Consider the following 15,710-nt stretch of genomic DNA (forward strand, 5'->3'; position numbering starts at 1 on the left):
TAGATTATAAGTATGTGTTAATCTATTTAATTCGTTATAGCTAGAAACGATTTTTTGTCAAGAGACACCAAAAGTTCACTATCTAAAAACTGTATCCAAAGAAAAAAATCTAAAATCTTCCAAGAGGATGTGTGTAAGTGGCGTACTTTAATAAATAAAGCTCAAACTTATTTTTCATTTCAATTAGATCTCAGATATTTTGACAGAGAGTGTAGGAGACTTTTAATAAGTTTGGCAACCTGAAGATAGAACATTTTACATGGTCAAAACAGGTTTAACTCTTTCTGTGCTCTCTAAGAGATTATTAATTTAATTATAAATGCTCGGAGACCGAATTTAGTGAATTTGAGTCAACCTATCGACGATTTAAATCTTCAATTACCAATTCATTAAATTCGGTCCCGAATCCCAAAAATATCTGGACCAATAAGAAGTCTGTTAATCCCCTAACTGTTTTAAATGGGATTAAATTTATTCGTTTCATCAAAAGTTAAGACCTCGTTTCAGAACTAAAATATAACTAAAATGATAATCTAGTCCAGGAACATTCATACTTTTTGTAAATTTTTATCCTGAATTTGAGAACTCCAGTTTTAGCACTTTTTGTAAATTTTTATCCTGAATTTGAGAACTCCAGTTTTAGCACTTTTTGTAAATTTTTATCATGAATTTGAGAACTCCAGTTTTTGCACTTTCTCTTGTAAAGCATTTAGACTTCCGTTTTAAGGAGGTTTTACATTTTGATCTTCTGTGAAAAGATGTATTGTAAACTGTAAACTTATTTCTTAGACTAAATTTAACCATGGGATCGTCACACAAAAGAGCTTTAGGTCGTCTTAACAGTCTTATTCTTTGTTGGTAACCCTGTCTATATAATCACTTATATTAATGTATCTATCCATGTTTTTCAATTAAATACCGTCTTTTAAAGTTCTAGGTACTGATGTAATCAAATTATTATAAATGTTGTAAACAGTTTAGAATTAACTGTTTAGCCATATTGACGCTGATTTATAAGTGGAAAATAAACTAAAGCGTATACAAATTGTCTGCTTGTTGGGTTGCAATTGTTTCTAAGATATAGTTCAAAATGTCGTTCGCCCATAATTGGGATTAAACTGTACTATTAATAATAAAAATAATAATAAAAAAATAGAAAATTCGGAAATTTTTAGTTTTTTTAAGTTTTGCACGAAGAGAAATTGGATTTTGATGAAAATGAAATCATGGTTGGTTATTTAAACCAATGTAACTTTACTTGATGATAAATGTAATATGTTTGATAAATTTTCTAGTCCTTGGTATCATGATAAGTCTGTTTTCTAAAAATCTTCAACTATTAACTAACAATCTAGATACTACTATTGATGGTATAACATATATTCACCAAAGCAGCAATTTTTGCAAGTTTTTAGTAAAAATGCACAATTTCGAGGACAATGTGAATATTTAGATGTGAGTTCTGAAAATATTTCATACGGTGACTAAAAACATAAAAATTAGGTGATGACATTAAGATTTTGTCATGAAATTACGAAATGCTGTGCAGAATGTTAAAGATATAATTATTTGTGAGATATATCTAACATTGTTTTTATAATTTAGATCTAGTGTTCGATATTATCGTAATGCTTTAATATTACGAACAAAATGTGAAGTATTTGAACTAATCTCTATATCTGTGCAACCTGATGGTGTAAACTTTTGATATTTTAATTTTAGATTTTTTTATCTAAAAAACTTTCGTAGTTTGAGATATCAAAAGTCTACTAGTACTACATTGAGTTCTGAAGATGGATTATAAAATCGGAGTTTGTGGCAATAACTCAGTTCATTTAGTCCCAGTACATATACTTCCATAAAGTATTAATGTTAACTTAAACAATGCAGGAAAAAATTAAGTTTTTTTTATTATTTTATACGATAGATGAAATAGCGAAGTGTAACTCCTTCAGACTTCTAACACGTGCTCGAGGGTGGGGGGGGGGGGGTGGAAATCCCACCCCTTCCAGTCCTTGTAAAAAACAAAACCTATGGTTTATGGGCGTTCTCAGGCCCCAAAGGGTGCCGAGTTCTTCTGAAAAGAAAGAAAAAATTAAGCCCCCCTCCACCCACTGGACAACATCCTGAGTAAGCCCCTGATTGCTCCTCCTCAGAGCCAGAGCTTTAATAGATACTATTTAAAATCCTGCATTGAGAGCAGTAACCTTTAAAGGGTCCATTCAACAAATTTACCCTCTAAAGGGTCCATTCAAAAAATTTACCCTTTAAAGGGTCCATTTAACAAATATACCCTTTAAAGGGTCCATTCAACAAATTTACCCTTTAAAGGGTCCATTCAACAAATTTACCCTTGAAAGGGTCCATTCAACAAATATACCCTTTAAAGGGTCCATTCAACAAATTTACCCTTGAAAGGGTCCATTCAACAAATTTACCCTTTAAAGGGTCCATTCAACAAATTTACCCTTTAAAGGGTCCATTCAACAAATATAACCTTTAAAGGGTCCATTCAACAAATTTACCCTTTAAAGGGTCCATTCAACAAATTTACCCTTTAAAGGGTCCATTCAACAAATATAACCTTTAAAGGGTATATTCAACAAATTTACCCTTTTAAAGGGTTCATTCTACAAATTTACCCTTTAAAGGGTCCATTCAACAAATTTACCCTTGAGAGGGTCCATTCAACAAATTTACCCCTTTCAAAGCTAGGCTTTATCTGATCATGAATGCATGAGCTATCTAACGTCTTCACTTTGAAAATTGATTATGGAGAAACTAGAAAAACGACGATATCTTTCCAGATTCCCGTTTTAAAGGGTAATGTTGTGAATATGGCATAAATGTTGACATTTCAAAGTTAGTCTTCTAAGTTGTATATTTAGTCCATATGTTTTCCTTAAGTTTATCTAATACATTATTAAAACTTTAATACTACGCCGCAACAGATTTTATATAATCTAATGTTTACTCAACTTTGAAATATGAGCTCGTCAAACTAACACAAATTGTACGTAACACTGAACTTTTTATGTTTGTAATCAAATCTAATTGTATAGATTTTGAAGAAGCATTTTTTGTACTTCTAATATGAAGCCAGATAAATTTGTTTTCTCATAAGCTGGTGCGAAAATAGAATTTACGAGGTCTAAAGTCGTTGCAGTGATTTCGCATAAATTTTATCATTTCCTCCTGTCAGGTTTGAAGTGGAATAAGGACAACCTTCGGGAAAAACATTAATTTGTTTACAAAGAATTTCGATTTAGTTAGAATCCGTTCAAACTTCTTTTCAATAAAGATATTAAGCACTGAGTTTACTCGTATCATGGTAATTGTATTTAACACAGTAAAATAAATAAATTGTATTTAACACAGTAAAATAAATAAATTGAAATTAAGACAGTAAAATAAATAAATCAAGTTTATATTTAAGTAGTTAACCCATTAGTCATAGTGACGAGAATTCGTATTAAAGGCAAATATTAAGTAGAATCCCCGGTCATTCCAAACTTTAGTCTATTCCTTCAAAAATATATAATCCATATAGTTTTTGTACAATGGATTAAGTTAATTCTTATTGGATATCTTTAGAGGTCCAACCAATCAGGAGCCATGAAAAAAATCCACACTCCACCAATGAGAGATCGCAAAAAGTAAGTCAGCTGTTTTCTTGGATTTAAACACTTTGGTAATCGAGTTTAAAGGAAGAGTTTGCGCTAAATTAAAGGGAGATTGGACTGAATTCTATTCAAATTCGGATTGGATCGCTATTAATTTTGATTTAAATCTATAACTGTTCCTTCCATATAATCCAATAGATAAATTGATCTAATTCGTATTATTTAAGTGTATAAAATTATTGATTCTTTGCCACAAACTCTGATTTTCTAATCCCTATATCTTTGAAACCCAATGTCGTGTACCTTTTAATATTTCAAACGTTTATTATTTGATCTAACAGAACTCATAGTTTGTAATATCAAAGGTCTCCGACATTGGAATCTAAAGATATAGGGATTAGAAAATCAGAGTTTGTTGCAAAGACTCAATTCCTTTAATATAAAAATGTATGTCTTACTTTTCCTGAAATTTTTTATGACTGGAGCTGGATTTTTAAACATTTCTTGGAAAATATGAGAATGTCGTCGTCGACATAAAAATCCTCTAAATTTCAGGAAAATTCACTCGCATTATTGTAAATGTTATGATATGATAATCCAAGAATTAGTTATCAATATATATATAATTGAATTGTCTTATAAAAAATTGGAAAACCTTAAAAAAACAGTTTTAACCGAAATTCAAACCCGCGGGTAAACCCATAAATTGTATGACTGTAATGCTATTTGGATTTTTTTGGTTTTCTAAAAAACTTAAATAATATACAAAGGTTAGCAATAATATTAACGGGGCTGTAAGCGTAATTTCAAGTGACCCTTCATGCAAAAATGACAATGACCGATTAGATATCAATGTTTTTGTTGTTTTAAAACTGTTTATTTTCATTGTGGTTTCTCTGCATAAGTGGCTTGTGCATTGCAATGACGAAGCAATGGAGAAACTTGCAGAAAAACACACCTTTAGAGTCAGAAAAACAACAGTATCTTCCACATTTTAAATTACGCTTACAGGCCCTTTAAAAGGGCGCGACGTTCTAGAAATTCCTTAAAATTACTGAATGTCGTGAACCCATGTGACAAATTGTGTCTATGAAATGTCGTAATATTTGTAAATATCCCTGCAGGGATAATAGATCCGGGGACTAGATGACTATATCCTACCAAATCATTGGATGATGACACTAAACCTCTAATCATATAATCAGATGAAGAAATACACAGACAGTTGGGATTAAATATAGTAAACAGTTTAAAACTTTATAACTCCTGAGTCCTGATTCTTAATTTTGGAAAATTTAACTGAATTTTCCCAGGTTCATCAAAAATATATATTTGACATAAATCTAGCCATATTTACAAAAATTACTCAATAATATAATGAATGCGTCTCTTATCTGGCTCAAAAATTAGTGATGGCTTGTAAAAAAATGAATCACTTGTGATTAAATTTTTACAAATAATGAATTACTGTCAAAAAAAACATTATCACTTTAACAAAGTATTGTTTCCCTTGTAGGAAGAATTGATCACTTTAACAAAAGAATTGATGTCTAGTAGAAAGAATTGATCTCTGTACAAAAGAATTAATCACTTGTGCAAAGAATTGATCATTTGTACAAAAATTGATCACTTTTACAATGAATTAATCAATATTATAAAATTTGATCACTGTTACTAAAAATTGATGACTAATACAAAGGATTGATAACTCGTACAAAGATTGATCATTTACTAAGAATTGATCATTGTAAAAGAAATTGATCAATAGTAAAAAGATTGATATTTTGCATAGGAAACTTTTTACTTGTAATATGAATTGGTCCATTAAACATTACAATTTGAAATTGATAAGTATTCTATTAAGTGAAGCTTTTAGAGATACTTTGCGCTTGTCACCAATTTTCAATTAGCATTTGAATTGCAATTTTTTGTAATATGAATTATCTTGATTTTTAAACATCTTCTGTATATGATGATCAACAATAGTTTTCCGAAAAAGACCTCTTTATGAGACATCTTCAGAGCTCATGCGTCATATATCTACATGTTTTCTACCACTTCAGAGCTCATGCGTCATATATCTACATTTTTTCTACCACTTCAGAGCTCATGTGTCATATATCTATATGTTTTCTGCCACTTCAGAGCTCATGCGTCATATATCTACACGTTTTCTACCACTTCAGAGCTCATGTGTCATATATCTACATGTTTTCTACCACTTTATAAAATTTTCTCTAGGAAGCATATGATAAAATATTTTTCAAACCGAGCCATATATATAATATTCTATAGTTTGATCATTTACACTTTTTGATTTTTGTCTTATGACCTTTTAAAGAGCCAAATAATATATATTTGGATGCAGTCTCTTTATGTGGTGGAACAAAATGGTTACAATGTAAGTATAAGTATGAGTAATTAATAATACTAAAACTCTCTCCAGATGTTTCAAAATATCTAGTTCAAGTTAAAACATGGTAATTCTACAAATTCTTTTACTTTCAAAAATATATTTATGGATATTTAATTTTTTACTGAATATGAATGGGATTTTTGCAGAAATTTTGTTTGCAGAAAGTGTTTTGCAAACAAGAAACCCCATTTTTCTGCAATTATGAAGAAATGCTTCAAACATGCTTAATATTAAAGTTTTTAAGCAAAGGAAATGAGTCTTTGCTACAAACTCTGATTTTTAAATCCCTATAACTTTGCAACACAATGTTGTAGACCTTAGGTGGCAATGACTTAATTCCTTTGTAAATTCTCTGTGCAAAAACTCTTTGCAACACTTTTGTACAATATGTATTTTTTGTCACTGATTTTCAAAAATCTACGAATTTCGTTGAGCAACGTTTTAGAATTTTGTACGGACTAAGAACAAAAGTATGTTAATCGATTGCGCCCCCCCCCCCCTCCCCATCTACCCACCAAAAGGGGCTTATTCCTTTCTTTAATTCATAATAATTTCCTATTTCTATGGAAGATAAACCTCTAATAATGCATATTTTGTGAAAGGAAACAGAGCTCAGGATTTATTTGGAATTCTAATGAATAAAATTATTTACCAAGAATTTTTTTAATTAATTGGAAGAATTTCACCCCGAGGATCCATTGACTGAGTTCCGGGTAAAATTAATAAGGATTCATGAACCATTAAAATATTTTCAATAATTCTTTTGTTACGATACGGAACTAAATTTCATGATGATGAACATTTTAAAGAAATTAAACAGACTTTAAAGGTGAGAAACATTCCTAGAAGGGTTTAGAAAAAAACATATTCTAGTTTATTTATTGATTTATTCATTTATTTATTTTCCTACACTGCACACAAATTATGGTACAGACATAAAAAAAATAATGATTTATATAAATACAGATTAAATTAGACAGAACACAAAAAGTTAGTGTATGAAATCCAGACTTGCATTGTTTATAAATCCAAAGTAACTGAGTTCTTGCCACGAACTCATTTTGACTAACCCCTATATCTTTGCAATCTAATGGTGTTGATATTTTAAGCTAAACCTATTTTATCAAACAGAATAAATAGGCTAAAATGGAAAAGGTCTAAACGGCATTGGTTTGCTTAATAGTGATTAAAAAATCAGAGTTTGTAGCAAAGGGTCAGTTTCATTAAGTCAAAACTAACGCATAAAAATATAGAAAACGTTAATAACGCCCCTACCCCCCGAGTTGGTATTGGAATCCTTTAATTCCTAAACTTATAAATAAACTGAACCCACCCAACCCGGGGGATTTTTTAAACCAGCCATGCTCAGCGTGCTCACTCTTATTTTCTATATTGAAAGTAAGTCTTAGAACCATTATATATTTTTCTTGCAGGAATTTGATCCCTTCCCCCCCTGTGACAGTAAACCCTGTGACGCATTTCCCCTTGTGTAAAGATGAAACCCTGTGCGCCGGTTTCTCTACCGGACTTTGTCCAGCTTGCGTCGAACTCTCCGCCTCACACTCTCCCTTTCATTCAGTTTTTCCTAAACCAGTTACAGTGTATCTTCTAAACGCATGGGAGGGGTTTAAATATGTTGAAAAACTTATAGTTTCGAATAAAAAAACAAGGAAGAACCCCCCTCCCCCATATCTGTGTACTGTTTACACATAAAATGTACTGCAGTAGAATATAAACAAATGTAGTTCTACTCAGGCCAAGTTATGCTTATATTCCTCCCAGAAACTGCAGTACATATTTTAAAAACAAACTGATATGGGGGTTCCTGATCTTTCTTCCTGTGACTGTTGACGTCATCTAAAGTGACCGCTAATTTACACAGTTCGATTCACAACGCGTTTTCTGTTTGCAATCCATATTTTTCTTTTCAAAATTGGATTTTTTTAAACCATGAGTTATTTGTGGATTTATGTTTTAAGTAAAAAAGACTTAATTGTCAGAATCAAGCACTTTTCGAGCTACACTATCTATTGATAATCAGATATCATAATTGAACGTTTATCTCTTTAAATTGAGGATCAATTAAAATTTCAACGACTTAAGTAAAGATGGATTTCCTGAAACCTGCATTTGATCCTCTAAATCAATTAATAAAATGATATATCATTAATCAAACGGTTAGCTCAACTTTGTTTATTAGATTAAACTCAAAATCTAAATTAATAATACAATTGATAAAGGCTCTACATTAAGATGGAAAAACACATAATCACCTGAACCATTCTGTCCCTTGAGATCGTCTAGAACTTTTATAATCACCTGGACCATTCTGTCCCTTGAGGTCCAATAAAAAATCTGTTTTAATAATATACTACAATATTTTATAAGGGGGGTTATAATTTTAAAAGAAAATAATGTTAATATTTGTCAAAAATAAACATTTAATTTAAATCTTTTAAATTTTTCTTAAACCTCTGTATATAGTATATAACACCTTTCTAGTCTTAAACGTTCAAAATTTGCCTTATGAGTTCATTTTTCATTTTTTGAAAAACGATCGTTTAGTTATGAAAACGACAACGAAAAATCGAAAACGAAACGATCGTTTTTCAAAACGATAGTTTTTTTTTTAAAAGTTCGTTTTTAAAAATGGTCGTTTTAATTTAAAATTGTTTTGAATAACGATCGTTTTCAAAACGATCGTTTTTATTAAACTCGTCGTTTCGTTAACGATCGTTAACGAAGAGAGGAAACCGACCTGAAGGGCATCTGTACTTATCATTGAGTAGTTTTTAAGAAAATATCAAGAAGTTTTAACTGTTTAACTTCACGACATTCAATAAAGTTAAAAGTAATTTTTTTAAATGTCCGTTTTTATAAAGTTAACGATCGTTAATGACAACCCTTCGTTAACGATCGTTAAAGACGATCCGACGATCCTTCGTTAACGATCGTTACCATAATTGTCAATGAAATCGTTTTTATAAAAACGATCGTTTTCAAAAACGATCGTTATTCGTTCTCTGAAATTTAAAAAACGAGTGGGTCGTTTTTAAAAACGGTCGTTTTTTTCCGAAAACGAAACTATCGTTTTTGAAAACGATTGAAAAACGAATAAAAAACGATCGTTTTCAAAACGATTAACGACCCTAGTTGTGACCGATGATCTTTACACATGATTTGTAACTCCATACATATTAAATTACTGTTAAAACTTTGTGAGCTCATAACACCTAGATTTTATATTTTAGGCTCAAGACAAAAATTTTTAGTTGCAAAAATAAGAATTATAAACGTATGTCTCCTGGCCTAGAGACTACTGAAAAATGAGTTTGTTTGAAATATGGCAACAAGCTACTTTACTTTTGGCGCCATTTATATTTTAATATTTTACTTGGTTTTATTTCGATAAATACACGTTTTTTGTATTATTCATGCATATATTCTTCATATTTTGAACTAATTGTAAAGTACTATGAATGTTAGCTTACTGAAATTATTATAGATAATAAAAACTAGCAAAAACTGAAATTTACCAGATTTTTTAACGAGGTTTAACAATAGTATCAACATTCGGTATTCATAACAAATTCTCTCTAACTTAATTTAGAGAAATAAATGTTATATTTGTTGAAAATTATAGAATCTTACGAATTATAGATAAATTTTAAATGTGCAAAGGAATTGAGTTGAAAGTTTTGATTTTCTAACCCCTATATGTCAAGCTAAAAAAATATGTTACATCAAACAATCCAAGTTTAGAATAGCATAAGTAATATAATTGCATGTCGAAAAGATAAAGGGATTAGAATATTTGAGTTTGTGATAAAGACTGAATTCCTTTAGTATGTATATATTTTTAATGTATGGGTATAGCGTTTTAAAAATCATTAAGGATAGCAAAGGGGAAAAATTCCTTGATGGCCCAAACAAACATCGGAAAAAATTCTGAATTATTGTTTACATTATTAAATATTTGCCGATTCCAACCAACATCTCAAATATTACTATATAGTGACTATATATAGTATTAGTGACATTTACTTTGCAATTTGCTTTTTTTATCATGTTTTGAAGAATGAAAATTTTTAAAATTGTAAGTAGAAAAATTTTATCTCAAAATTTAAAATTTTTAGAAAAAAAATAAAAAATATCTTCCAATTAGAAGACAAATAGGCATAGTCATATTTCTTCTAACAAAATTGTGTTGTTTCGCAAAACATCTTTGAAAACATAAAAATAAGATGGGATCAAATTATTGTTAGCTCTCATTTTTAATACCTAACTATATTAGCGAAAATTTCTTAAACTCACAGTGAGCCGAAAGATGAGAAAGGTGTGTGCACATATATAGGGAGGGAGAAGGCCAAGCGGCCCTGAAACCCGAACCACGTGCTCAATTAGCTAGCCTCCTTCTTAACTACAGTAGCCAGGGCCGGGGTATTAAGTCAAGAAATAGGAATAACAAAGCTATTATGTCTAATACTAATCCGGTTTTATATTCACTTCAATTCGCGATCGGAGCCATTTCTGGAAGGGCCCTTTCCCTGCTCCCTGAGCAGAGCTATTAAAAGAGGAAAACTCTGGATTCTGCGTGCAGTAGTGCTCACTAAATGCAATACTTCCTAAGGAATTCCGCTGGACTGGGAAATGATCCCTCATTTGAAGTTGTCCGGCCCTGCAGGGTATGACTATCACGAGACATCAAAGAGATATTAAATTATTAAAAAAAAAAAATGAGATTTACAATACAATAGCTCTGGGTTCTGAAGTCAAACCTTTTGTGCTGTTTACGTAAAGCGTATATTTTGTAATTAATTAATTAATATAATTTGTAATTAATGTATATAATTAATTAATTCTTTCTATGCTATGCCCAAGGATGTAATGCAAGGAAAGTTATTTCAGTCAGAAGTGTACACATCTTTTGAACTGCAGTGTACTGTCTCTGGGCGGTAATGTAAACACAAGACGGATGTCAAAGCCTGACATGGGATCCATCTTTCACATAAAAAAATCAATGAATATTCTGGTCATAGGAAACTATTATGTGAATTATCAAATTTATCAAATTTAATGCTTTTAACCTCCTCGAATACTAAATGAACACTGATGCATCTATTCTTGTTTACAAATTCCGCCCAAAGAGAACTGGTTTCAATATGTACGCAGAGTATACACGACCGCAATTAACTTTCCTTGCATTACACCCTTGGCTATGCCTATATAGAGTATACAGAGTGTCCCAATACTCTTGTGAAATTAAGAGACGAATTCTTCTTTGTTAAGAATTGGCGTTGCATTACTGAAAGTGCCAAAATAAAGTTACGTCTGCTATAGTTTATCCTAAATAAACCGTGAAAGACTTTTTTGGATTTCAGCAAAACTTTTCAGATGTTCTGTGACATTTCTAAAAGATAAACAGAAAAGAAGTACACAGTTTTGCTAAGTACAACAGTATGCAATAAAAACATAAACAAACGCATTCTTAACTCTAGCAGAGGAAATTCTACGAATTATACAGTGAAACCCTTAATAACGAATACATCGGAAGAATTTATCAAATGTCGTCTTGACAATTTTTCAATGAGTTTTATACTACATTACGTAAATTTCAGTATTTGCGAAAATAAAAAAATAGCCATGAATATGCGGGAACAGTTTTAAAGAGTTCCATATAATCATTTAATTAAAAAACTAAGTATCTGCAGCATACCATTATCAGAAAGTGAAGAATACGACATTTGATGAATTCTTTCGATATATTCGTCATTCAGGGTTTCACTGTAGCTTTCCTGAAAAGTATAACCGTACAATGACGATATAAAAAAGCGTCGCTCAAGTCTCATTGTGTTTATTGGGACACCCTGTATATTGTTTAAAAACAGAATTAAGAATTCGAATATTTTAAAGATTTCTAGCTAATGTTATGCAACGACCCTGTGCGTTCATAGTTTGGAAATATGTTAAATATACAATTTTTTAAACTATTTAGTCTTGTTTGAATACATAATTTCTCCTTAACTTTTAGCTTGAAAATCAAAAGAATTTGTGGTTCCAGTTTTTTTATTTCAAGATTTAAATTTTCATATTTATTTTTTCTCATTAGAACGTTTTTATTTATTTATAATTTCAGAGAGAAATGCTTGGAGTGGTTTTTCCATCAGAGTGAAAAGAAGACTTCTTTATTTGTCCTGATCTGACATCTATCGGGATTAAAACAAACTATACCTGCTCTCCTGTGATTCTAGCAAAAATAAGTTGTACAATTGCTGAGATGAAAACCAAACTGAGATTAAGTTGGACCCTCCTGTTCTTCCAGGTAGAAAAACACAAATTATTAAAAAAAGTTCCCGACATAAGAAAAAGTTAATGAAAAATTAAAACAGAATGAATATCAACTATTTACCATCGAAAATTGGAATGGAACTGATTACTCGCCTCAAACTTTATTGTTTGTTTCATATATTTTTGCAATCTGATGGCATAGACCTTACATATTCAATTCGGCTATATCGAATAATTAGAGATTGACAAACCATGCTGGAATTGTATAAAATGGAAAAATTAGAGTTTGAGGCAAGCTATTAGGTCTCTTAGAAAGTAATTAGCTGATTTCTCTGAAGAAAAGTGAAACATGACATTTAATACGGTGATATCACTGTTGGGTTAAAGAGTGCGTTTTCACTCACTTTAACACATTAGTACATGGCTATGTATGACTTGATCATGGTCCTCCTATAAATTGTTTATATGACATATAAAATTTAATACTTACTATGCATGGTTGTAAAGTTTAGTTTGGTTGCAAAAACTAAATATTATAATTATAAAATTAATAACTTTAAAAAACCTAGATTATCAAGAAGAAGGTTTAAGACAAGTTAAAATCAGAAAAGGCATACGCTACTCACATTATGTAACGTACGCGAAGCGTAACCATTTCTATATTTTCCCACGCTCTGTCATTGTGTGTGGATGGATGTTCTATTTAACAGAAAGATGCGGAAAAAACTTTCAAAATAGCGTAAAATATTTTATTTTTTTTTATTTTCCTACTCTCCTTTCTTTTATTTTAACGATCCGAAGACACAGAATGAGGAAGAATTTAAATCCACCAAATCTTCTGACGTGACATTAAATATATAAATAAATTTATTACATTCTTCATTTCTTGGATAAGTAGGTGGAGACAGACAGAAATTTTGAAAAGACGACATCTAGTGTTCTATCTGTTATTTTAATTAATCTATGAGTTTAATCAGTTTCTGTTCGACTACCCACTAAGTACAGATATCACGCATGTTTACGTATTTTTATCTTTAAAAAAATGGCCTGAGGTACATTTTTGGTTTTGAAGGTGTAATCAATCACTAAAATCTGCCTCTTAAAAGACCCAACAAAACCTTTTTCTATATTTTAAAAAGAATATGCAATATATACCTATACAATATTCAAAGAAGAATAAAAAAGTAATTATTGAGTTTTTGCCATATACTCTGAAATTCTTATCCCTATATCTTTGCAAACTACGATTTCTATTAGAACAAATAATCTAAGTTTTAAAAATCAGGTGTTGCAAAGATGTAGGAATTAGAAAATTTAAGCTTGTGCTAAAGACTCAGTTTCTTTCTATGTAGGAAGGTATAGTAAAAAATCTGCTTCACAAAAGGCAAAAAATAAAAATAATTCTTTTCTATATTTTAAAATCTTTGTCTGATCTAGTATAAATAAGATATCAATGTTTTGTTTCTTAAAACTGTTTATTTTTATTTGTGTATTCTCAATGAGAGAGGGACTTCCGTATTTCTTGTTTGAAAGAAACGGAAAAACGACAGTATCATCCACATTTTTGATCAGTGGCCGAATTTAAAGAATTTGAGCGGCGGTTTAAATTTAAGTCGCGGCTTAAATATGGTCGGTTTCACTTAAAATTGTATCAAATGTTTCAAGATTTAAGGCGGCGCTTAATTTAAACCGGGTTTGGCAGATTTAAACCGCGGCTCAAATTCTTTAAATTCCATCTCAGATGAAAGTTTCTATGTTACCACGCGTTGTAAATTGGGCATTGCCATTTTGCATGGAAGGTCACTTGAAATTACGCTTACAATCCCTTAAATAGAACATTCAATAGAAAGGAAATATAAAGTTTAAGAGGATTTTTTCTAGATAAGAATCGAAAAAATTCCTTTATTCTTTTTTCCAAAAATATCTTTCTTTATATATTACAGCTACACTGTAATTTTTACAATATAAGATTTTTTTCTATTTATAAAATGTCATGCTTTTCTTTTAAATTTTCTATCCCTGATTTATACTTTCTGATAATTGTAATATCTACGATTTTGTTGATTATTAACTGTCCTATATATGAAATGTTTACACTAAAATATTCAGACGATGAAATATTATTTAAGAAATGTCTCATGAACTAAAATATCTGCAATTGAAGGATTTTTATATATTTTTTAAATGAGAGTCCGATCTAAGAATGTCCGTTTTATGAAATAATATTATTTAAGAAATGTCTCATGAACTAAAATATCTGCAATTGAAGGATTTTTATATATTTTTTAAATGAGAGTCCGATCTAAGAATGTCCGTTTTATGAAATAATATTATTTAAGAAATGTCTCATGAACTAAAATATCTGCAATTAAAGGATTTTTATATATTTTGTAAATGAGAGTCCGATCTAAGAATGTCCGTTTTATGAAATAATATTATTTAAGAAATGTCTCATGAACTAAAATATCTGCAATTGAAGGATTTTTATATATTTTGTAAATGAGAGTCTGATCTAAGAATGTCCGTTTTATAAAATAATGTTATCTAAGAAATGTTTCTATGAAATTTCCGATCCATGAAATAATTTTTTTTATGTTCACATCTATAGAATGTTTTTTTTTTTTAAATATCCTTGTCTCTGAAATATACAAACACATTTATATTATCGAGCAATTGTACTATCTGATAAATTTCCTATCTTGTTGTTTGTTTATTATAAAGTTTTTTAATCTAGAAGATGAAATGATCATCTTTGAAATATTTGGACTATGAAAAGTCCTGTCAATCTATGAAAATTCCTATATTTGTTCATGTCTAAAATGTTAATTTATTAAATGTTCTATGTTATGAATATATTTAGGTTGTATTATGCGAAGACCTAAGTCATCTGCCCGTTGAGCACAGAGGTGGAGATGTCGTCCTTCCTCCCAATGGACCTTTAGCTTTACCTCAACGTGCACCTTTATATAATAATAAACGACAGGTAAAAGAATTGATACTCCCTCCCTCCCCGCAGAAAGAAATGATGCTCCCCCCCCTCGCAGAGCGGGCATAGTTTTTGCGAACGAACAAAATTTTTGACTTTTTAAAAAACGATCGTTTTCACTGAACAAACGATTTTTTCGAACGAAATTAAAAACAATGGTTTTTTACTGAACGATCGATTTTATCAAACAAACGATTTTACTGGACAAACGATTTTACGAAACGATCGTTCAGTAAGAAAACGAACGAAATAGATGGAAAAGGAACTATAATTCTGAGAAAGAACGAAATCCATTTTTTAAACGATAAAAAATTACGAAATAGGTCGTTCATGAAAGATGAACGAACGAAATAAAAAAGCCGAACGCGCCCAACATATCTACATGTTTTCTACCACT

At 30.4% G+C, this 15,710-nt stretch overlaps 1 protein-coding gene across 1 annotated transcript in view; it reads left to right on the forward strand.

Annotated features, from left to right (window-relative positions):
* The first annotated feature begins 12,179 nt into the window (after positions 1 to 12,179).
* LOC111711425 (uncharacterized) overlaps positions 12,180 to 15,710 on the forward strand; it is an 8,177-nt gene continuing 4,646 nt past the window's right edge. The window contains exons 1-2 of the mRNA XM_023485789.1: positions 12,180 to 12,361; positions 15,188 to 15,310. Coding sequence (XP_023341557.1) covers positions 12,317 to 12,361; positions 15,188 to 15,310 — 168 coding nt within the window. The 5' untranslated portion in view covers positions 12,180 to 12,316. The remainder of the gene's footprint in view (positions 12,362 to 15,187; positions 15,311 to 15,710) is intronic.

The sequence above is a fragment of the Eurytemora carolleeae genome, unplaced genomic scaffold (genome assembly GCF_000591075.1).
Source record: "Eurytemora carolleeae unplaced genomic scaffold, Eaff_2.0 scaffold1094, whole genome shotgun sequence".
Taxonomy (NCBI): domain Eukaryota; kingdom Metazoa; phylum Arthropoda; class Copepoda; order Calanoida; family Temoridae; genus Eurytemora; species Eurytemora carolleeae.